Below are 24,446 nucleotides of genomic sequence, written 5' to 3'. Positions count from 1 at the left end.
AGCTGACAGTCCACCGGAGTGCCCCTGACCCAGGACAAGCCATCGAAACTTCCACAGAGGGGTGGCCAAGGTGGAGAGCAGAGGCTGAGAGGGCAACAGCCATGGGTGGGAGGAGCTGATGGGAAAGAACAAAGCCAATAGTAAAAAGCTGGGAGAAAAGAGAAGAAAAACACACAAGCTGACAACAGTGAGTCCCCAAGTCCAACTGTCTGGGGCCTCCTCTCACCTCCAACTATAGTCAGTGCATCACCCAGGCCCAGAAATCCCCCTCTTTTCCTAAGTTTAAGCTGTGTTTCTGTCACTTGCAAACAGCAATAGTCGTAAGAGTGTTGAAATAAAAGGTGTAAAAGGCTCTGGGACAATCCTGAGGGGAGACGAGGGAAGGCCGAGCTGGCTGGCAGCAGTGACCGCCTGGCTACGGGAAGGTCAGGGTGGCCTCATCTGAGCAGCAAACAGCAGCATTTATACTTTTAAAGTTATTTGTCCTACTTCCTGATATTATTTAAACCATTCTGTTAAATTAAGCAAAATAATTTAATATCAATGAAACAGTAATAATCCTAAAAACTGAATGAATGAACCACATGTCAACAAGACTGAGGTTAAACCAAATCAAAACATCACAACAAGCATATGGTTACACCAATGTCCATGTTCCTCTCTGAAATGAGTTGGTTTGAAAAAGGGGGAAAGAGGTAGGGGAATGGGAATAACAAAGTGAGTCCAGCCCTGTTTTCATCTCAGCTGTTCAGTTTCTGTAATGGATGAATGCAATAGAAGTTCTGCAACAGATACAAATAAAAAATATCAATTAAGTATAACTAAAAGCCATCAACAAAACAAATGACAACACTGTAGCTATATATTTTTAAATCATTGAGAATAGATACTGGTATCATCAAACTCGGGAGTCATCAAATTTGGGAGTCTGTGATTCAGGGATCACAAAGTCTGTATCAAAAGATAAAGACAGGCTATTAACCTAAGCTGGCAAATGTCAATTAAAAACAAAATGTTTACTACCATTCAAATGTTAATTTTTAAATGTTCTTCTCAAATAAGACACAAACTTTCTTTTTTTTTTTTTTTGAGACAGAGTCTCACTTTGTTGCCCAGGCTAGAGTGAGTGCCGTGGCGTCAGCCTAGCTCACAGCAACCTCAAACTCCTGGGCTCGAGTGATCCTTCTGCCTCAGCCTCCCGGGTAGCTGGGACTACAGGCATGCGCCACCATGCCCGGCTAATTTTTTATATATATATCAGTTGGCCAATTAATTTCTTTCTATTTATAGTAGAGACGGGGTCTCGCTCTTGCTCAGGCTGGTTTTGAACTCCTGACCTTGAGCAATCCGCCCGCCTCGGCCTCCCAAGAGCTAGGATTACAGGCGTGAGCCACCGTGCCCGGCCCACAAACTTTCTTGATAAAGTAACATACTCACCAGTTTTCTTTGTTGCCAACACCTTGGATGTTCTTTCCTTCATATTTGAGGAACCCTTTGTGGGGTGGCACTGCTTTAACTGCTACTGGAGTAGTTAGGTTTGAGTTGTATTTTGATAAAATCTAAAACAAAAAGCAAATTCTTTTTTAGCAAATCACATAAACATAACTTAAATTTGGAAAGTGTTATAAAATGTTTTAAGAAAATTCAGGGACAATTTCAAGATATGGGTTATTTAAAACACTAAGAATTTTTTAAACAATAGTGCACACAGATAGTCAACAGCAATGAGAAGATGGAGATATTAGAAATTTAACTTTGATGTGAAGGACTGATTTCTAAGGCCTAAAATACACTCTGAGGAGTTAGAGGTAAAGAGGAAATGACCCATAAAGGTAATATCACTAAAAATATGAAGAAGCCCCTAGCTTGTGCTCAGCTCAGAAGAGTCTTAGCCAGGTGGTCTTAGAATGGTCCAATAGCTTAGAATTTAGATTTTCTCAATACCAAAACTAGCACATTAGCCCAATAATAAATAAGACAGTTTATAAGCATTTCAAGTACTTACTATAAAAATCTAATTTTGAAAAGAATAGAAAAAATAAAATAAAATAGCCTGGAAAAATAACCTGGAGAATATTTTCTGGAATCGTAGTTACTTCTGGAGGTGTAGGTGTTCTGAGCAGATTCTCATAAGAAGAAATCATGGGAGAAGAGGGATCTGCAAGATTCTCAAAGCACTTGTCTGAATTTAAAATTACAGAAGTACAATCTTTAACTTCCAAATCATCTGATGAACTATTTGTTTTTGATAGTGAATAATTTGTGGATACCTGTTGAATAAAAATAAATCATTACGGTAGTATAAAATAATGTAGTAAATAAAAATTGTTAGTTATTTGATAGTTGTTGGGTGCTGTATGTAGGCCCCCAAATGACCCTCTCTCTCCCCCGACTAAGTTCTAAACAAAATCAAGAAAAAGAAATGGTGTAAGGACAAAATACCATCTTCGTTACTAATGAAGACTGAGTTAGAGCTTGATGTCACAACTAAGCGGATGTGTTGCCTGAGCCCAGATTTGGACGACTCTCCCACCCATCTGAAGCAGCACCACGCTGGCCAGAGGAGTCACCACAAGGATGAGTAGGTTACCTACGCCCTCAGCAGGCAGGCGCCCTCCAGAGAAAGGGAAGCAGATCTGAGGCAAGCTCAACTTGCAGTTTATTCATGCTAAATGGACTAACTGGGTAAGTCACCCATCTCCCTGCAGTCAAGGTTAATAGGGAGGATGGGAGTGTCGCATGAGCAGGCCACCTTCCATGTAAACTGAAACCTGAGAAGTAGATTAATTGTAAATGACAAGTACCAGCAGGCAGATGACCTGAAACTTCAATTGATAAACAACACTGTTTGTCTACAGCTGCACTGTCTAATATAGCAGCTACAAGCCACATGAGGCTACTCACATGTAAATTTAAATTAATTAAAATTAAATAAAATTAAAAAATCATTTCCTCAGATACACTAACCACATTTTAAGTGTCCAGTAACTACATTTGATTAGTGGCTACTATATAAGTGCAGATTATAGAATATTTCCATCATTACAGGAAATTCTATTGGAGACCTTAATATAGTATTGGTTGTCTACACTATTGGTCATCTTAAATGTTCCTACAGACTTTAAAGAGGGATAGGTTTTGATTTGATTAAATTGGTCCATTAATTTGGGGGAGGGCATATAATCACCTTAAATCTATTACCCAGAGATAACTACATATTGGTGTCTTTCTATACATTCCTTTTCCTTAAAATATGTGTGTATATATGTGTGTGTGTACATATGTACATGTCATTTCCATGATTAAATATTACTTGAAAACATACTTTTTATGTTCTCATCTGTTTTTCAAAATATGTGAAGTAACACCAGATCTCACAGCTATGCCTTATTGCACTTCGCTTCTCTATCACTTGACATTTATATTGTTCCCCATGTTTTGCTCTTACAAATAATGCTATTCCTTCCTCTATAACTTCCCTGTTACAAATCTTTGTCCAAAGTTATTTTAGAACAAATTCTGAGACATGGTTAAAGGGTATGAAAAAAATTGTGAAGCTCTTGATCTATGCTGCCAAATTACCCTCAAAATATATTCCTAAAGTCTTCATTAGTGTAAGTCATTAAAACAGACCAAGTCTGGAAGCAATACTGTATCTGAGTTGTTAGGAGCAAGATTAGAGTTTTCAATTTTACAGAAAGTTACCAAAGCTGTGCTGTTCTTTGTAGAAGGAATTTTCAAACCAGGAGTGCAGAATGTAGGTGCCAAGGGGGAATTTGTATACTTGACATCTAGAAGACACATACAATGGTCATGAAAATAAAGATGAGACTATAGCTGAAATAAGATTTTAACTTTTAAGTTATAAGCTTTGTCAATGTAATTTTTATCCTTTATTTATTTATTGTTTAGAGACAAAGTCTCACCCTGTTGCCCAGGCAGAAGGGCAATGGCACGATCACAACTTACTGCAACCTTGAACTCTTGGTCTCAAGTGATCCTTCTTGCTTCAACCTTCTGAGTTGCTAGGACTACAGGCATGTGCCACCATGCCCAACTAATTAAAAAAATTTTTCTTAGAGATGCAGTCTTGCAGTGTTGCCCAGGCTGATCTCAAACTCCTGGCCTCAAGCAATCCTCTCACTTCAGTCTCCCAAAGTACTGGGATTATAGGCATAAGCCACCAGAATTGATAACATGAGTCCTTGGTTTAGAAAAAAAAAAAACAAAAAACACAACAACAACAACAAAAAACTACATTATACGCCAAGTGTAATTTTAGCATTTTGAGGCCAAGGCAGGAGGATGGCTTGAGGCCAGGAATTTGAGACCAGCCTGAGCAAAAGTGAGACCCCACCTCTACCAAAAACAGAAAAGTTAGTTGAGTGTGGTAGCATGTGCCTGTAGTCCCAGTTACTTGGGAGGAGGCTGAGGCAGGAGGATCTCTTGAGCCCACAAATTGGAGGATGCAGGGACCTATGATGACACCACTATACTCTACCTGGGGTGACAGAATGAGAGACAGTCTCCAAAAAAATTTAAAAAAGGAGAAAACTATTAGAATGTCTAAGGTGACATTTTTGTACCTCTAAGGTATACTATTTTTGTACAAAGATAGTCTAGCAAGAATATAACTTGAGAAGTAATTTGATTTTTATACTTACCACTTTCTTCCAACCGCTGGATTATGGGGCCAGGAGTAGCAAAGTAATTATCATTGGTCATGGATTCTGTTTCTATGGCCTTCTCACTGGTGTGATTCATAGTAAAATTATAAGATTAAAAAAATTAATCTTGCTATATATCATCAAGTTTAGACTAACATTCAATCCTGTTTTATGAAATAGCAGTCTCATGAAACAAATATTTTTTTAAAATATGTAATTCATGGCTCAAAAAGATTAGGAACCATTTTCTATTGATAGTCTTTTTTTTTTTTTTTTTTGAGACAGAGTCTCGCTTTGTTTTCCCAGGCTAGAGTGAGTGCCGTGGCGTCAGCCTAGCTCACAGCAACCTCAAACTCCTGGGCTCAAGCAATCCTCCTGCCTCAGCCTCCCAAGTAGCTGGGACTACAGGCATGTGCCACCATGCCCGGCTAATTTTTTTCTATATATATTAGTTGGCCAATTAATTTCTTTCTGTTTATAGTAGAGACGGGGTCTCACTCTTGCTCAGGCTGGTTTCGAACTCCTGACCTTGAGCAATCCACCCGCCTCAGCCTCCCAGAGTGCTAGGATTACAGGCAAGAACCACCGCACCTGGCTTATTGATAGTCTTGATTTAGAGATGTGGGTTAAGAAAATGTGACTTACAGGACAGTCATTAAATTCAACTCAGTCAAAAGTAAACATTGTGGCCAGGTGAGGCAGATCACACCTGTAATCCCAGCACTTTGGGAGGCCAAGGCAGGAGGATCACTTGAGGCTAGGAATTTGAGGTTACAGTGAACTATAATTGCACCACTGCTTTCCAGCCTGGACAAAGTAAGACCCTGTCTCAAAAAAAAAAATAAAAAATAAAAAAAATAAAAAAGGGAACTGTACAGCTCATTGCTTCAAAATCCTGAAGTGGAATTTTATAAGCAGTATACAGTTATAGATTAAGAATTAAGAATTTAAGATTAAGATTAAGAATTAAGAACTTAAGAATTTTTAGACTAAAAAATTGATCCTGTAATTACATAGATGTCTGGAATATAGTAATAAAGAGAAGTATCACTGAATACTACAAGACAGTTCAGGATTGATTTTCACTTATAAATTTCCAGTTTTGAATTGAAACATAATGACCATGCTGTCCTTAACACCTTAAACATTTTTAAAAAGTGTGTATACGATATGGCACATATACAAAAGAATATATACACAAAGTATAAATTTTTAAGAAAATTAACACCTCCAGATCCACTCTCTAGCTTAAAAAAGAGAATATTATAATACTAGTACCTGTGTAGTTCTTTATGGAATCGTCCCAGCTAGATACCCCTCTCTGCTGCATAGAGGTTAATTTCTTCCTAGATTTGCTTGGTATTTGTAACTACTTATCTATGTATTCTTAATATTAATATAATTTTTGCTTGTTTTTGAACTTCAGAAATATAAATAAAATCAGAGTGTTTTATATATATACCATTACACACTGATCATTTGCCTCGAATTCATTCTTTTAAGTAAAATTTCATAGACTTTTACATACACTGCCAATTTTCCGCAAGAGCGAGACCCCATCTCTACTATAAAATAGAAAGAAATTAATTGGCCAACTAATATATATAGAAAAAATTTGAGACAGAGTGGGCGGATTGCTCGAGGTCAGGAGTTTGAAACCAGCCTGAGCAAGAGCGAGACCCCATCTCTACTATAAAATAGAAAGAAATTAATTGGCCAACTAATATATATAGAAAAAATTAGCCAGGCATGGTGGCACATGCCTGTAGTCCCAGCTACTACGGGAGGCTGGGGCAGGAGGATTGCTTGAGCCCAGGAGTTTGAGGTTGCTGTGAGCTAGGCTAACGCCATGGCACTCACTGTAGCCTGGGCAACAAAGCGAGACTGTCTCAAAAAAAAAAAAAAGTATGTATTATGTGACATATATACATATTCATTTATTTATTTATTTATTTAGCTACAGAGTCTTGTTAACTCCTGACCTCGAGCAATCCGCCCGCCTCAGCCTCCCAGAGTGCTAGGATTACAGGCGTGAGCCACCGCGCCCGGCCATTGTTTTATATGTCATAAAAACTTTTCCTACCCTTCGTCTCAAGTGCTGGCCCCGCCACCTTGGAAACCCCAGCGCCATGAAAGATGTATTTTAATTAAAAGACATGGAGAAGATTGCTCCCAAAGAGAAAGGCATTACAACTATGTCAGTAAAAGAAGTCCTTCAAAGTTTAGTTGATGATGGTATGGTTGACTGTGAGAGGATTGGAACTTCTAATTATTATTGGGCTTTTCCAAGTAAAGCTCTTCATGCAAGGAAATGTAAGTTGGAGGTTCTGGAATCTCAGTTGTCTAAGGGAAGCCAAAAGCATGAAAACCTACAGAAAAGCATTGAAAAAGCTAAAATTGGTCGACAAGAGATGGAAGAGCGAACTAGGCTAGCAAAAGAACTTTCTTCATTTCGAGACCAAAGGGAACAGCTAAAGGCAGAAGTAGAAAAATACAAAGAATGTGACCCGCAAGTTGTAGAAGAAATACGTCAAGCAAATAAAGTAGCCAAAGAAGCTGCTAACAGATGGACTGACCGAAGCACCTCACATGGTATTATAACATAAAAGAATTACAACTTGGAGTACTCCACCTGGGAAACCAGAGTCTACCATGGACACAAAAGAATATCTCGGCAGCTGGTTCTATCACAGAAATTTCAATGAACATCAGGAAGAATGACATAACCCATCATAGCGTCTTCCAACTCAAGCAAACAGGGTGGGGCTGATTCACACAAGTACCACCTACCATCACCAGAATAAACTTGGGGACTTAACTCACTACACATTGTTGAGAAGAGGTGAAGACAGCAGGTCAGAGGTAACCTGAGACCTGCTAGAATACTCCATAGGCAACTCATAACCAGCACTCCTCTCCCTGGCACATTCAGGGATTGATCTTCAGGCACCTGGAGACAGGCCCATAAATCAGGTCAGCTCCCCTAGGTCTTGACTGAGAGGCCAGATGAGAAGGAATCAGTGAAAGAACTCTAGAAACGAAAAATCAGAGTGAAAGGACATCCCCAAAAGAAAACAAAAACTCCTTACCAATGGATACCAACCAAAATGAAAAGATTTAAACGACAGATGAAGAATTCTGAATGTGGATCATAAGGAAGCTCAATGAAAAACAAGAGAAAATAGAAACTCAACACAAACCATACAAATAATGCAGGAAATGAATGGAAAATTTAAGTAAAGCAAATTATTAAAAAAATCAAACAACTTCTAAAAATGAAAAATTCATTCAAAGAAATACAAAACACAGTGGAAAACTTTAAGAATATTCTAGATCAGGCAGAATAAAGAATCTCAGAGCTTGAAGAAAACACTTTTGAGTTAAGTCAGTCAAAGAGAAGAACCTGGCCGGGCGTGGTGGCTCACGCCTGTAATCCTAGCATTCTGGGAGGCCGAGGCGGGCGGATTGCTCAGGGTCAGGAGTTCGAGGCCAGCCTGAGCAAGAGTGAGACCCCCATCTCTACTAAAAATAGAAAGAAATTAATTGGACAACTAAATATATATAGAAAAAATTGGCCGAGCATGGTGGCACGTTCCTGTAGTCCCAGCTACTCAGCAAGCTGAGGCAGCAGGATTGCTTGAGCCCAGGAGTTTGAGGTTGCTGTGAGCTAGGCTGATGCCACAGCACTGTAGCCCAGGCAACAGAGTGAAACTCTGTCTCCAAAAAAAAAAAAAAAAAAAAGAGGAGGAGTAGGGGGACGGGGAGGAGAAGAAAAGACTAATAGCTAATAAATATGAGAAAATGAGGAGAAGGAGAGGAGGAGTAGGAGGAGAAGAAAAGACTAATAGCTAGTAAACATGAAAAAATGCTCAACATATCTAATCATCAGAGAAATGCAAATCAAAACCACAATAAGGCCGGGCGCGGTGGCTCATGCCTGTAATCCTAGCTCTTTGGGAGGCCGAGGCGGGTGGATTGCTCGAGATCAGGAGTTCGAAACCAGCCTGAGCAAGAATAAGACCCCGTCTCTACTATAAACAGAAAGAAATTAATTGGCCAACTAGTATATATAGAAAAACTTAGCCGGGCATGGTGGCGCATGCCTGTAGTCCCAGCTACTTGGGAGGCTGAGGCAGGAGGATTGCTTGAGCCCAGGAGTTTGAGGTTGCTGTGAGCTAGGCTGACACCACGGCACTCACTCTAGCCTGGGAAAACAAAGCGAGACTCTGTCTAAGAAAAAAAAAAAAAAAACAAAAAACAAAAACGGCCGGGCTCAGTGGCTCACGCTTGTAATCCTAGCACTCTGGGAGGCTGAGGCGGGCGGATTGCTCAAGGTCAGGAGTTCAAAACCAGCCTGAGCAAGACCCCGTCTCTACTATAAAAATAGAAAGAAATTAATTGGCCAACTAATATATATATATATATATATGAAATTAGCCGGGCATGGTGGCTCGTGCCTGTAGTCCCAGCAACTCGGGAGGCTGAGGCAGGAGGATTGCTTGAGCCCAGGAGTTTGAGGTTGCTGTGAGCTAGGCTGACACCAGGGCACTCACTCTAGCCTAGGCAAGAAAGCGAGACTCTGTCTCAAAAAAAAAAAAAAAAAAAAAAAGAATGGAAAAACAAACATCACAAGTACTCACTATTAAATTGGAACCAAATGATCCACACTAATGTGCACATATGGTAGTAAAATTCAATGGAAATCAGGCAAGTTGGAGTGGGGACAAGGGGATGGGTAAATTCACACCTAACGGGTACAATACACACTATCTGGGTGATGGACACACTTACAACTTTGACTCAAACTATACAAAAATAATTCATGTAACTTAAACATTTGTACTCCTATAATATTCTGAAATTTAAAAAAAAATTACAAAAACAAAACAAAAAAAACTTTTCCTGCTTGGTCATTGTTCAAATCATACAAAATTTTGTATATAATCAAATCTATCCATATTCTTCATTATGATTTCTGGCTTCCGTGTCATACCATAATTTTACTAGTTTTCTACTGTTAGATATTTTGGTTATTTCCATTCTTCCCTTATTAAAAATAAGGCTATAATAAATGTGCCAAAATGTTTATTGAGTTTTCCTAGAAATAAAATGACTAGGTAAAAGGTTTTGAACATTCAAAGAGCAACCCTTTCCACGAAGCATTCCCAACAGCAGTATATGATTTTATTGTATTCTCCTAACAGTTAAATATATTCTTGCACTATTTTAATAGAGAAAACTTTTTTCACATTTATTAGTTATTCATATTTAACTTCTATGAGCTGTCTATTCATGTCCATTGTCTAGTTAACTTTTGGAGTGTTAGCAGTTCCTTACTAATATGTGTAGCAGCTGTTTGAATGGCATTATACTTGGCATATTGGTTCTATGTATTTTCTTGATTGTTTTTTATCCGTTATACAGTTTATGATCCATTTTATATTCCTGAGTGGAATATATTGTTAAGATGTCTAATAGTGTCAAATTAATTTATAGGTTTCTTGCAATTATAAATATACTGGTAGTTACAGTGTACTTTTTATTGTTTAAATGGATAATTTATCTACATTTTCTCCTACTTTTAAAATAATTTGTCTGTCTTTTTTTTTTTTTTTTTTTTTTTTTGAGACAGAGTCTCGCTTTTGTTGCCCAGGCTAGAGTGAGTGCCGTGGCGTCAGCCTAGCTCACAGCAACCTCAAACTCCTGGGCTCGAGCGATCCTTCTGCCTCAGCCTCCCTGGTAGCTGGGACTACAGGCATGAGCCACCATGCCCGGCTAATTTTTTATATATATATCAGTTGGCCAATTGATTTCTTTCTATTTATAGTAGAGACGGGGTCTCGCTCTTGCTCAGGCTGGTTTTGAACTCCTGACCTTGAGCAATCCACCCGCCTCGGCCTCCCAAGAGCTAGGATTACAGGCGTGAGCCACAGCGCCCGGCTTGTCTTTTTGATTTGTCTATAATTTTTTTTTTTTTTTGAGACAGAGTGTTATTCTGTTGCCCGGGCTAGAGTGCCGTGGCATCAGCCTAGCTCACAGCAACCTCAGACTCCTAGGCTCAAGCAATCCTCCTGCCTCAGCCTCCTGAAGTAGCTGGGACTACAGGTGCAAGCCACCACTTTCGGCTAAATTTTTCTGTTTTAGTAGAGATGGGGTCTTGCTCTTGCTCAGGCTGGTACTGAACTCCTGAGGTCAAGCGATCTACCTGCCTCAGCCTCCAGAGTGCTAGGATTACAGGTGTGAGCCACGGCCTCTGGCTGTTGGTCTATCTATAATTTATTTTGACATGAGGTAAAGATTACTTGCTTTTTTTCTAAACAGTTAACCAATTGTTTTAGTATAATTTACTGAATAATGTTCACTTCAAAATACCTTAAGTATATATTATTAGAGTCTGTTTCTGAGCTATTCTGTACAGTTTTATACCGTTTGACTTCCTGGAGTTTTAGGTATTTTAATATCTAGTAGATCAAGTCCCTTATTACTGTTACTTTTCATTATTTTCTTAGCTATCCTTACTTTTCATTCTTCCAAATAAATTTTAGAATCATTTTATCAAATAACCTTTTCTGTACCCTATGGGGAGAAAAAAACCTGTGGAAGCTTTGTAATTGTATGATATCTATAAACATCTTAATAATAGTCATTCCATTGAGGAATATGATACCCTTCTTCATCCTAATTTCTCCTGTATATGACTCAGAAATGTTCCTTGACTGGTGTGGGCATTTTACTTTTTTATTGAAAATTTGAATGATTTTTTTTCACTATAATTACCAACTAGTTATTAATAAAATATAGGAAAGTTAAAATATTTATACAACTATATAAAATATATCTTATATCAGCCTTTCTTGAATTTTATTATTTCTAGAAGTTTTTCATGTGATTTTCTTGAGTTGCCTAGGTATAAAACTTGGCCTAGAAATATAACACAGAAATACTTATTTCTGTTTCCTATCTCATTACACTGGCCAGAGCGTCAAGAATGATGCTAAATAATAATGGTGACAGATAACTTCACTATGATATTAGAAATTCATAATGTTTATTATGTTAAGAAAGTATCCTTCTATTTAGAGTATGACCAAGCATTTTAAATGAAGAATAGGTGTCAAATTTGATTAAATTCTTCAGTAGCATCTATTTAAATTAACTTCTTTTTCTTAATGAATCACAGAAATAATGTATTTTATGAGTTCCCAAATATTAAACTATCCTTGGATAGTTTCTAAGCTTAACTTGCAAGTTAGCCATTACATAATACTTTTAATATGCTATTGAATTCAATTTTAAATATTTTTTTTTTTTTTTTTTTTTGAGACAGAGTCTCGCTTTGTTGCCCAGGCTAGAGTGAGTGCCGTGGCGTCAGCCTAGCTCACAGCAACCTCAAACTCCTGGGCTCAAGGGATCCTGCTGCCTCAGCCTCCCGAGTAGCTGGGACTACAGGCATGAGCCACCATGCCCGGCTAATTTTTTATATATATATCAGTTGGCCAATTAATTTCTTTCTATTTATAGTAGAGACGGGGTCTCGCTCTTGCTCAGGCTGGTTTTGAACTCCTGACCTTGAGCAATCCGCCCGCCTCGGCCTCCCAAGAGCTAGGATTACAGGCGTGAGCCACCGCGCCCGGCTAATTTTAAATATTTTAATTAGGACTTTTACATAAATTAGATTGGGCCATAGTTTCCTTTTGTGGGCCTTGTCAGTATTTATATCAAGGTTATATCAACCTCATTAACTAAAGAGTTTTGCCTCGTTCTAGTTTTAGAAAAAGAACTTTGTTTTTGAGCACTGTGTTCTAATAAAACTTTATTTTAAAAAATAGGCCGGGCACGGTGGCTCACGCCTGCAATCCTAGCACTCTGGGAGGCCAAGGTGGGCGGATTGCTCCAGGTCAGGAGTTCAAAACCAGCCTGAGCAAGAGCGAGACCCTCCCCCCTCTCTACTATAAATAGAAAGAAATTAATTGGCCAACTAATATATATAGAAAAAATTAGCTGGGCATGGTGGCGCATGCCTGTAGTCCCAGTTACTCGGGAGGCTGAGGCAGCAGGATTGCTTGAGCCCAGGAGTTTGAGGTTGCTGTGAGCTAGGCTGACGCCACGGCACTCACTCTAGCCTGGGCAACAAAGTGAGACTCTGTCTCAAAAAAAAAAAAAAAATAGGCAGAAGGCTGGAGTTGGCCTGTGGCTGTAGTTTGTAGACCCCTTTTCATTATTTCATTATTTTTATATCATTTTTTTTATCACAATCTTAAAGCAGTTTATAATTTTTAAAAATTATAAATTAAAAATTAAAAATCTATTATATCATTATTTTTATAATAACTTGCTCTTAAAGAAGTTTATAATATTTAATCCATTATATCTCACTGACTGTGTGGTAAACAGGATAGATATGGTTATACTCATTTTACTGGTGAGAAAATGGAACACGGAGCTTTTATGAATTTGAAGGTTCCTAGGCCAGTTATTCGTACGTGCACTAAAACATACGTCACCTTCTCAGAAAAAGAACATTACAGGCAAGGTGAGATGCTGCACACCTGTAGTCCCAGCTATTTGGGAAACTGAGGTGGGAGGATCACTAAATCCCAAGAGTTCAAGGCCATAGTGCCCTATGATCATATCTGTGAATAGCTTCTGCACTCTAGCCTAGGCAACAGAGACCTCACCTCTTTTAAAAAAAAAAAAAAACAGAAACAAAAAACTTTTCATATAAGATGAAACTTACATGTTCTGAAATTTTGAAAGGATTCATCCAGAAAACCATCTGTGCTCAGAGCTTTTGGAAGCTGGTTCTCTGATAACTTTTTTGGTTTTCTTATCTGATTATTGGTCTATCTAGGTTTTCTACTTAAAGTCAATTCTGATTATTTTGTATTGTTTTCCAAAACTTTCATTTATCTAAAATTTTTAAATTTCCTAATACTACACCCTATAGTATTGTCTTATAGCTTAAAAAATAGCCCTTAGTTCCTAATTTTGTCATTTGCATGTACGTTTAAATGAGAACCAGTTCTTAGATCAATTGTACTCTTCTAAAAATCTTTTGCATTAACATTTTTATCTTTAGTATTTATTTCCTCCCCCTTTCTCCAGAATTGTGGATTTTTCTCCCCTCTTTGAGATGAATGCTTATTTTCCTTTAATAATATAGTTTTTAAAGATAAGGATTTATCTTATTTATTTATTTAGATAGGTCTTGCTTCATCACCCAGGCTGGAGTGCAGTGGCATCATCATAGCTCATTGCAACCTCTAACTCCTATTTTGAAGCGATCCTCTTGTCTCACCCCTCCCCCCCACCCCCAGTAGCTGGGACTGTAAATGTGAGCACCCAACCAAGTCTTTATCTTTAGATACTTCTTGGCTATTTTGATAAGTGGTATTTTCTTTTTTGTTATTTTCCCTCAGACCTTGAAGAAATGAAATAAGTGGAATTTTCAGTGTAGCTCTTATGGCATTAATTACCATTTAAAAATTTACATGGTAATCACCCTCAAATCTCTTTTGTCTAGCACTGAATTCGTCACTGAGCTTCAAACTCATATTAAAATACCTAAGCTTAAGAGATAGTAAAAATGTCTACATGCACCTCAAAATCAACATGTAAAAACATAACCTTTTCCTCCAAGCTGTGGACATTCTTGTTTCTCCCAGCATCATCTCAAAAAACAAAACAGAAATCTGGAGTTTATCCTTGCTCTTCTCTTCCCAAGTCTGCATATCAAATCAATCACAAATTCTTACTAATTTTATTTCTTTAATTTTATCCACTTTTCTCTATTCCTACAAATACCATCTTTAGTCAGGCCCTTAGCACTCCTATATCCTCTCACCTGAGGAAACCAATAGCTTACACTTTACAGATAGAATTGACAATTCAGGGAGGTTTGAAATATAAAGTATCTGAAAACTTTCTAGGGGAAAGATATTGTCATAAACCTTATATTTCTTCTAGGAAAAAAAATCAATAAATGAAGTATTTAGAAAGCTAGATTAAATGAGCCTTTTAAGAAAGCTGCTTACCTTTTCTTATTCTTCACGTTTTTAAGTCCCATTGTATAATCTTCATTTAAACATATAGTATATTCAGAGATACCAAAGTGCTCTAATTTAGGAGTTACACACTCAAAATCATCCATCTTTAGTGCACATTTTGGAGTTTTTAGTAATTTAACTGGTGATTCTCTGGTAGCTGGAGTTATAATTTTGGGCTCTTCCTTCTGGTCATTTATTGCCTGCTGAGGTTTTGGTAGAACTTGGGATATCATGTACCGCTCAAGTCCAAAATCTGAAAGTTGCGGACTACGTGGAGACTTCTCAGAAACAGAATTGCTAGCAACAGTAGGATCACACAGATCATCCTTCGCGTCAGGCTTTTGAAAAATTTCACACTTAGACAACTCTGGGTTAGAGTCAATGACTTCTTGCTCACACACTAGGAGGAAAAATCAAAGAAGTAATATTCTGGTCAAACATGAAAACAGAAAATCTCATGTTTACAAAAAAATCCCTAGAAAATAGCTTCATCTGAAATTTCCCAAATCAGCAAAAGGCCTGATTCTGTAAAAACTTTTATCTCAATTTTCCCTTCAGTAAATGTCTGACACATACCTCCTGTCCACTCATATTCCACTTTGATTGTACATTACAGAAGGAAAGCAAACTAAAGCGTTAAAAGATGAAAAATTAGTATTCACAAATCAAGGTCCATTTTCCTTACTGCCTCAGTGAATGTAATTTTACCAGTCTATCTTAATGTTTTCTTTAAGTATTTTATCATTTTGTTTCATTTTATGACATTAATTACAGTGTGGAATTAACTATGTTCCAGATTTAACACCCCATATACTCATAATTTTTAGATTTTTAACTGTCAGATGCCTAAGTTAGAAGGGCATCTAGCAGGAAAACACTGCTATCCAAAGATAAATTTTTATCCTAAGTCAGTCTGGAACACCCTATCAAAAGCCTAACTGAAAAAATAACAGAACATTTGAAAGATAAGTAGTTTCTCCACCTTTAACAGGTTTTATACTTTGATTTCATGGTTTTTAGCCCTTGGAAGAGTTTCTGATTCGCCTAATTCTGTTTTGGCACTGTGCTTTCTGTTTATTTTGAGGAATGCTACAAGAATTTCCAAAAAACTACTGATGTATTTATATAGCACTATCACTGATGAGATTAATAAACTAAAATCATTACCATTATCACTACTCCATAGGGAGATATTATTATCCCCATCTCAGAAGTGAGGAAAATGCAATTTAGAGAAATTATCCAAGGTCACACATGTAGTAACTGGCAAAGCTAGTCTTTGAATTCATAGCTCTTTTATACCAAAGCCAACTGAATTCTTCCTATTATACCATATGGGCTGTTTAATATACCTTCCACACACAACCTCAATACAGACTTGTTCAATTTAATTAATACTTATGTGCAAAGAGCATTTCCACGATAGAAATGAAGATACTGAAGCATACTGAAGTTAGTCATTCAGAGGTACAGGCATAACAACAGCAGTACTTAATATTGGTGATTGACATGCCAGGCACTGCTCTAAGAAAATTTTATCTCAATGAATTCTTATATAATCTCATGAGGTAGATATATTAAACATCTCCAGTTTATAGATGGAAAAGTGAAGCACAAAGTTAGGTAACTTGCCAAAGATAACACAGCTAATAAGTGATGGAATACAGATTTGAACTCAGGCATTTTGGTCCAAATTCTAAACCACTGTGCTATATTTACCCTTCATTAAAATTTTAGAACTAAAAAGGACTTTATCTACTTATACAGCCAAAATCTCTCGTTCTACAGAAAAGGAAAATGAGAACAAGAAAAATGAAATAGATGCCTTAAGGTCTCTCAGTTATTTATGGACAGAGCTGACTACAAACCACCTATCATGTAAGTATCATGTAAGTCATGTAGATTTATTTTGTACCTTTCCTTTTATTTATTTTTGAGATAGGGTCTTGCTCCTGTTGCCTGGGCTAGAGTGCAGTGGTGTCATCATAGTTTACTGCAAGCTGAAACGATCCTCCTGCCTCAGCCTCCTAAGTAGTTGGGACTACAGGTGCATGCCACCATGCCCAGCTAAATTTTTCATTTTTTGTAGAGACAGGGGTTTGCTATGTTGCTCAGGCTGGTCTCATTCCTGGTCTCAAGCGCTACTCCCACCTTGATCTCCCAAAGTGCTGGGATTACAAGTGTGAGCTACTGCACCCAGCCTACTGTCTCATTTAAATAGCTCAAAGAACTTTGATCTAGCACTGTTAGTTCTCATCTAGCATGTTGGAAAGGAGAGTAAAGACTTTCTTTATATTGTACCACTAATCTGGATTGCATCCAGCTCACAGTGAGGGTCAAATAAATATTTATTATATGGTCAGATAATGGCAGTGAAAACTCAAAATCATGGCCAAGCTTACAGTTGTTTTAGTTAATCATGCTGCTTTCTTTAATATTAAAACAAATGCTGTAAAATGAAAGTTATTCAAACCTGAATTTTTCTTGACACGTGGATTATATCCATACTTCTGGAAAACCTCTTTTATTTTTATAATATCCATTGAATTTTTCTGCATCAATATTTTTGTTGCCTTTATGAAACCAATGCTTTCTTGACTTTCCAATCTTGCTTTATCAAGAAGAATATTAACATCATCCTTTGATGAGGAAAGAAAGTACATTATGATTTCTCTAACTTCTGACTAAGTCTATTTAGATTTAAAAAATTACCACAGAAAAATGATAAATTAATATTGTAGGAGTGATACCTTTAGAGTCTGGACTTCTGAATGAAGGTCATGTAAAATTCTCACTGGATAATCTTCAAAATCTTCAATATGAATATTGAAAGGTAAAAAGTCCAATAAATGTGAGGAAAAGGAAGAAAAAGAATAGAAAATTTAGTATATAGTCATGTGCCACATAATGACATTTTGGTCAAGGATGGACTACATATACGATGGTGGTCCCATAGGATAATATCACATTTTAACTGTACCTTTTCTATGTTTAGATATGTCTACACAATAACTTACCAATGTGTTACAACTGCCTATAGTATTCAGTACAGTAGCATAATAGGCTATACCATATAGTCTAGGTGTGTAATAGGCTGTACCACCTAGGTTTGTGTAAATGCTCTATGATGTTTGCACAAGGATGAAACTGCCTGTTTATCCCATGTTAAGGGACACATGACTATTTAACATAAAATAAACAAATCATAGTATATTGCTTGAACTTTATAAAGTGAACACACTTAAATAACCAACCCTCAGCTAAAGAAACAGGAAAGGAGGGAGAATAGAACATTATGAGAACTCTAAAAGCCCTTCTGTAGTCTCTCCTTATCACCAAAGGTAAATGTTACCCCGATTTCCAACACCACAAAGTAGTTTTACTTGTTTATGAACTTTATTTAATGGATTCACACAGTATTACTCATTTGTGATTGGGTTCTTGCACTCAATATTCTTTGTGACATTCCTCCATGTTCATAATCTAATCCATCCATGCTCATTACTGTACAGTATTCCACTGTATGATATAAACTTTATTCTGTTATTGATGGGCTTTGGATTGTGTCTGGAACTATTATGAGTACCCTTGCTTTGAACTTTCTAAAGCATGTCTTTGATACCAATGTGTTCACATTTCTGTATGCTGGAGACCTAGACTTTAAAAAGTGCTAGATTACAGGTATGCATGTGTTCAACTTTCATAGATACTCCCAAACACTTTTCCAACAGGGTTGTTACAATTTATACTCCCACTAGCAGTGTATGAGAACTCCATTTGTCCCACATCTTTGCAAACACTTAGTATTTTTCTCTTTTTCATTTTAGTTATCCTGGTGGGTATACCACTGTTCTGCATTGGGATTTTTTTTTCCAATGAGAAAATTACTATTTCATTTTGGAAAGTAGGCAGTAGGCCAGTCTCAGAACTTAAGGAATTGCTTCCTGGTGTTGTGGCCTTGTTGACTTTGAGTACTACTCTGAAGCGTACTGTCTTGCTCAGTGAGTGGCACTCACCCATTGTGACAATGTTGCTCATCTGAAGCAGGGGGGCAAAGCACAGGCATGTTCTTGTGGATGTAGTGGAGATAGTCCCTTAGATGACAATGCTTCTCTGCATCTTGATCTAGATCCCACATCAGACAGGATCTACCCTTGGATGGAGACTTGACCAGGGAAGGGCATTTCTTATCAATACAGGTGCCCTCCATGTCTTCTTTGAGCATCATGAAGCCTAGAGTGATGTTCTTCTAGTACTCTGGGAGATTCTTCTTGCCAGTTTCTCCCAGCAGGACCCTACTCTTGCTTTCAAAGATGGTTGGCTGCTTTTAGTAGGAATGTTCAATCTGAACATCCGCAATTTTTCCAGCTGCCGGAAAAAGAGCAGCAGTGGTCAGGTTTCCTTATCGACTGCCCGCATCAGGATTTAAATTGCATTTCCTTGATATCTTTTCATAAGCTTAATGGCCATTTGAAGATAATTTTTTTTTGCAGCATCAATTTAAGACTTTTGCATTTTTCTACTGTATTGTCTGCCTTTTTCTTAGTAATTTGTAGATATTCTTTATACATTTTGATACAAGATACAAGTCTTTTATCAGACACATACACAGCAAAATCTTCTTTCATTCTATAGTTTGCTTTTTCATTCTCTTAATTTTGAGAAACATAATTTCTTTTTTTTTTTTTTTTTATTTGTGGACGAGGTTCTGGGGCCCCAAGAGCAGGGGCCCCGGAAGTCGCCCAATTTCTTAATTTTAATGTAGTTCTACTTATAAAGTTTTCCTTTATAACAAGCACTTTTTGGTTCATACTTTAAAAATCCTTACCAATGAAAATACATATGTATTCCTTATGTTTTCTTCTAAGAGCTTTATGCTTTTTACCTTTTGCATTTAGAGCTACAACCATCTGGAACTGATTTTTGTGTATGGCATGAGGTAAGGATCAAGATCAACTCTTTTTTTCTATATAGATGTCCAACTGACCTAGCACCACTTACTGAAAAGACATCCTTTACCCAATGCACTGTCACCTTTGTTGTTAATCAGTTGGTTGTACATACAATGTAGAAGTAGTTTTTAAAAGGATTATATTTCTTTTCTAAAACACATCTCCTTTGAAAATCTCCTTCTCCTTCTACCTATTGAAAATTAACCAGTTTTCATTAGGGAGATGCAAATCAAAACCACAATAAGATTCCACTTGTACTCACTAGAATAACTATAATAAAAAATATAAACAAACAAATGTTGGTGAGATGTGGAGAAATTGCAACCCTCATTCATTGCTGGTACAAATATAAAATGGTGCAGCCATTTCAAAAAACAATTTGGCAGCTCCTCAAAAAGTTAAACATGGGGTTCTGTGTGACTTAGCAATTCTACCTCTATGTATATGCCAAGAGAATTGAAAACACTTTCACACAAAAACTTGCACATGAATGTATACAGCAATCCTATTTATAATAGCCAAAAAGTAGAAATCCAAATGTCTATCAACTAGTGAATAAAGAGAATATGGTATGTCCATACAATGGACTATTACTCAGAAATAAAATGATGTAATGACACATGCTACAAGATGGATGAACACTGAAACATTACACTAAGTGAATAAGTCAATCACAAAAAACAACATATCGTATGATTCAATTTAAACAAAATTACCAGAATTTGCCAGAATAGGCAAATCTATAGAGATAGAAAGCAGATTGGTGGTTGGGTAGAGCTGCTGTGGTGAATGGGGTTATGGGGAGTGACTGAATGGGCACAGGGATTTCTTTTCAGAGTGATGAAAATCTAAACTTCTTGTTATTATGATTGATTGTACAACTCTGTTAATATCCTAAAAACCACTTAATTGTATCCTTTAAATAGTGATTTTTATGGTATGTGAATTGTGAATTACATCTGGAAGATGTTTATTTTTTTGAGACAGGGTCTTGCTCTATCACCCAGGCTAGAGTGTAGTGATTTCATCATAGCTCACTCCAACCTCAAACAATCCTCTTGCCTCAGCCTCCTAAGTAGCTGGGACTACAGGCCTGCACTAACATGCCCAGGTAATTTGTCTATTTTTTGTAGAGATGGGGGTTACACTATATTGCCCATTCTGGTCTCGAACTTTCTGGCCTCAAGTGATTCTCCCACCTCGGCCTCCCAAAGTGTTGAGATTACAGATGTGTGCCACTGCGCCCACCATCAAAGATGTTTAGAAGTCAGTCAATTTAACAATTCATAATGTGATCATAAAAGGTGAAACTGTGATCATCTTTGCTGATTAGTACAATTCCATATTTTCTATAATACATATGGGCCAGGAACTATTCCAACTTTTTCTTGTAAAAACAAAAGAAAATGCAGAGTTTGCACAGAGGTAATATGTTGGTAAGAAGATAACTTAGCACAAGCTTTGTGGAAAGCAATTCAGCATATATACCAAGAATCCAAAAATGTTAATGCAATTTTGTGTCAGTTTTTATTATCAACCACATAAACAAAATCAAAGAAAAACAAAAGGCCGGGCGTGGTGGCTCACGCCTGTAATCCTAGCACTTTGGGAGGCCGAGGCGGGCGGATTGCTCAAGGTCAGGAGTTGGAAACCAGCCTGAGCGAGACCCCGTCTCTACCAAAAATAGAAAGAAATTAATTGACCAACTAAAAATATATATACAAAAAAATAGCCGGGCATGGTGGCGTGTGCCTGTAGTCCCAGCTACTCGGGAGGCTGAGGCAGTAGGATCGCTGAGCCCCGGAGTTTGAGGTTGCTGTGAGCCAGGCTAATGCCACGGCACTCACTCTAGCCTGGGCAACAAAGTGAGACTCTGTCTCAAAATAAAAAAAAGAAAAACAAAAAAGCCATAAAATAAGAATGGTAGAAAAATTACTAAAATGTTAATAGTGATATCTTTGGATAGTAGAGTTATAGAGACTATTTTCTTCTATTTTTTCATATCTCAAATTTCCTACAGAGCACAATAAAATAAACATTTTCAAATGGTTGGAGAACTATTCATAATAAAATCAAAGTAAAAGGAGTCAGCAGGGTGCAATATTTTAAGATGCATTATGGTTATGACATTCATGAAGTAAATCTTAAAATCTGAACTTCTTTTGCAAAATCTTAAAAAAAATCTCTAATACAAAGGTGAATGGCGATGAATTTTACTTTATTTAAAAAAAAACCCAGCAATATTGAGTACCAGTATTTGTGCTGGCAATATGGTTTATTGGGAAAATACAGGTGTTTACTGCAACTGTGGACCATTAAGGTGAGACGAGTCACTAGACATGTAAAGTATAAAGAACAATGCTAAATAGCTGCATTTTAAAAGGAACTGGTTAATTTTGTTCACATGGTATTTGATTAACAGGCACACAATATTACATGTGACGTGAAAGCATGCCATATATAAATCAGTGTATACATTGCGGACTCAATTTGTCAACTTAGACTTTTTATTCACAAGTGCCGCTGTTTTTCTTCGCAGCACGACGGTGCTACTTTCACTACTTGAGAAGAGCAATGTGGTCGTTTTAGGGAACTAAAAACAGACACAAAGGCACACTTGAGGGGCCCTAAGAATAAATCATAAAAAAGGTGACACTCGCAGCTCCTGGAGCTATGTTAACGACAAACGTGGAGCATCTGTATACACGCGCCACCCCACCCGGTACCCCCTTTGACGCCCTTGTCACCACCGTCAATTGACGCCCACTCCGGCAAGTCCCTTCCGTTCCCCCCGGCTGCCCTTCCGGCCCGCCGCGCCCGAGGGACCCGCGCAGCGCGCCCAGCCCCGCCAGCCGAACTCACCGCTTTCCTCTCTGTCCAGCGCTCGCTGCAGCCGGGCCGTCTCGCGGTCTAGGGTGCTGGCCAGAGACCGCAGCTTCCCGCAGAAGCTCCGGATCGGGTCCATTGGTGAGCACAGCGGAACCGGACTCCAGGCGCCAGCGGGCCGCACCACTCGCCTCAGAGCCTCCCGCCACTAATTTGAATCTCTCGGCGTCCAGGCCTCTTCAGTTCTGCGCAGGCGCTAGCAGTCCTCTCGCGAGGGAGCGAAGTCTCGCGCGAGGTCGCCGGGAGGCGCCGCGAGGCCGGTGCGACCGGGCGGTAGCGTCTGCTGGGAGACTACCGTGTGGAACGCGCTGGTGAGTTGCTGGGCCTGTCCCGGGCTCTGGAGGCCCCTCCGCCTATCGGCCTCAGCTGGGCGCCCCACTTCCTTAGGAGGGAAGCTTGGCGCGTTCTCGGGGATGCCCGCAGGCGCCGGGAGGAGGGTGGCGCGTGAGCGGGGTCGCGCGTGGCTGCGCGCTCTCCGGGCCCGGCCGTGCCCAGCGGCGTCTCCGGCTTCTGGCCCCTCTCCTCGCAGGCACCATGTTCCTGACCGCCCTCCTCCGCCGTAACCGCATTCCTGGCAGGCAGTGGATCGGGAAGCACCGGCGGCCGCGGTTCGTGTCGCTGCGCGCGAAGCAGAACATGATCCGGCGCCTGGAGATCGAGGCGGAGAACCACTACTGGCTGAGCATGCCCTACATGACGGCCGAGCAGGAGTACGGCCACGCCGCGGTGCGCAGGGCCGAGACCTTCGAGGCCATCAAGGCGGCCACCACTTCCAAGTTCCCCCCGCACAAATTCGTCGCAGACCAGCTCAACCACCTCAATGTCACCAAGAAATGGTCCTAACCCTGAGCCGTCACCCCTCGATTTTGGAGATCACGGGGGAGCTGCCCTGCCTTGACCTGGTCCTGGAACTGAAAAACTGGTTCCTATGAAAGCGTGAGCCTTTGGACCAGTTTTATTAAAACAAACGTGAGCATGGTGGGCTGCATATCCAATATCTGGGGCTCTACATTCCCTGATACCTAAAAGTCTAGTCACTGCCCTATTTCTTGTTTCTTTAGCATGATAGGAAGATAGGGATTTCCTGAGTCACAGATGATATAAAATGTATTTTGAATGGAGACTGCAATAAAGCCGCGGACTATGATTTGGGTTCTTTGCTTAAGTATGAGATACTTGATGGGGGTTTTATCATGCAACTTTAGTTGACTTACCTTCTGTCAAGGGTAATTGCCTAAACTTAAATGGAAATAGCTTTTTCAGTTAAACATACTCCTATAAAATCACATTTTCTTCTGGGATTTCACTACTGAAAGTGGACATTTAAGTGAAGTAAAAGATATTTACCTGTAGGTGTATGTTTTTAAAAAACAGCTTTTTGGCAGGGTGCAGTGGTGCCTGCCAGTAGTCCCGGCAGAGGCAGGGGAGGGTCACTTGAGCCCAGGAGTTGGGAGTCTAGCCTGGGCAACATAGCAAAACCCTGTCTCTTAAAATACATACAGCTCTTTTGAAATATACCATGTAATTCATCAATTGAAGATGTTTGTTTTTAAAAATAACCTCCTAAGTATAATAAAAATAGTCAAGTACTTTGTCTTACCAAATACTTACGTCTAGGTGCATATAGCACCCTGTAGAGTTGGGAGTATTTTATACGTGAGGAAACACTTAAGCAACTTGTCCAAAGTCACATCCAGTAATGAAAGGGACTTGAATTTGAATTGCTGTATGAGACAGAATTCTTGTTAACTACCATACGTATGTTTAATAGCAAAATACATAGAAGAAAATCAGTTTTATTATGCATGAGATAATTTCCCATTAATGAGACAATCTTCATACATATTTTTTCGTTTAGTCTCCTTATATACTTTTTTTTTTGAGACAGTCTTGCT

At 38.6% G+C, this 24,446-nt stretch overlaps 2 protein-coding genes across 3 annotated transcripts; one reads left to right on the top strand and one right to left on the bottom strand.

The window, feature by feature from the left end:
• Positions 1–586: 586 nt before the first annotated feature.
• On the bottom strand, positions 587–22,659 carry SKA3 (spindle and kinetochore associated complex subunit 3). 2 transcript variants are annotated; one of them, XM_012778682.3, is made up of 9 exons: positions 22,528–22,659; positions 17,464–17,525; positions 17,187–17,352; positions 14,702–15,113; positions 4,665–4,750; positions 3,706–3,791; positions 2,067–2,270; positions 1,438–1,559; positions 587–782 (listed from the first exon to the last, which is right to left on the bottom strand). In XM_012778682.3, coding segments are annotated over exons 1-9 (1,242 nt in total). In that variant the 5' UTR covers positions 22,631–22,659; the 3' UTR covers positions 587–781. The 2 variants fall into 2 exon arrangements, with proteins under 2 accessions (XP_012634136.2, XP_075865673.1); XM_076009558.1 differs by having other exon boundaries at positions 2,097–2,270.
• Positions 22,660–22,723: 64 nt separating this feature from the next.
• On the top strand, positions 22,724–23,698 carry MRPL57 (mitochondrial ribosomal protein L57). Its single transcript, XM_012778683.3, has 2 exons — positions 22,724–22,862; positions 23,081–23,698. The coding sequence occupies exon 2, from the start codon at positions 23,086–23,088 to the stop codon at positions 23,392–23,394; it is 309 nt and encodes a 102-aa protein (XP_012634137.1). The 5' UTR covers positions 22,724–22,862; positions 23,081–23,085; the 3' UTR covers positions 23,395–23,698.
• Positions 23,699–24,446: the final 748 nt, after the last annotated feature.

This window comes from Microcebus murinus, chromosome 13 (assembly GCF_040939455.1).
Source record: "Microcebus murinus isolate Inina chromosome 13, M.murinus_Inina_mat1.0, whole genome shotgun sequence".
Lineage (NCBI taxonomy): Eukaryota > Metazoa > Chordata > Mammalia > Primates > Cheirogaleidae > Microcebus > Microcebus murinus.
This window is presented reverse-complemented; position numbering and strand designations above follow the sequence as displayed.

Excerpts from the sequence above, each read along its gene's own strand:
- MRPL57 (XM_012778683.3), top strand. The coding sequence starts at position 23,086 with ATGTTCCTGACCGCCCTCCTCCGCCGTAACCGCATTCCTGGCAGGCAG.
- SKA3 (XM_012778682.3), bottom strand. The coding sequence starts at position 22,630 with ATGGACCCGATCCGGAGCTTCTGCGGGAAGCTGCGGTCTCTGGCCAGC. Across the intron at positions 17,526-22,527 it reads GCTGGACAGAGAGGAAAGCG|ATTTTGAAGATTATCCAGTG; the intron begins GTGAGTTCGGCT and ends TTCATATTGAAG. Across the intron at positions 1,560-2,066 it reads TTCCAGAAAATATTCTCCAG|ATTTTATCAAAATACAACTC; the intron begins GTTATTTTTCCA and ends TTTTTGTTTTAG.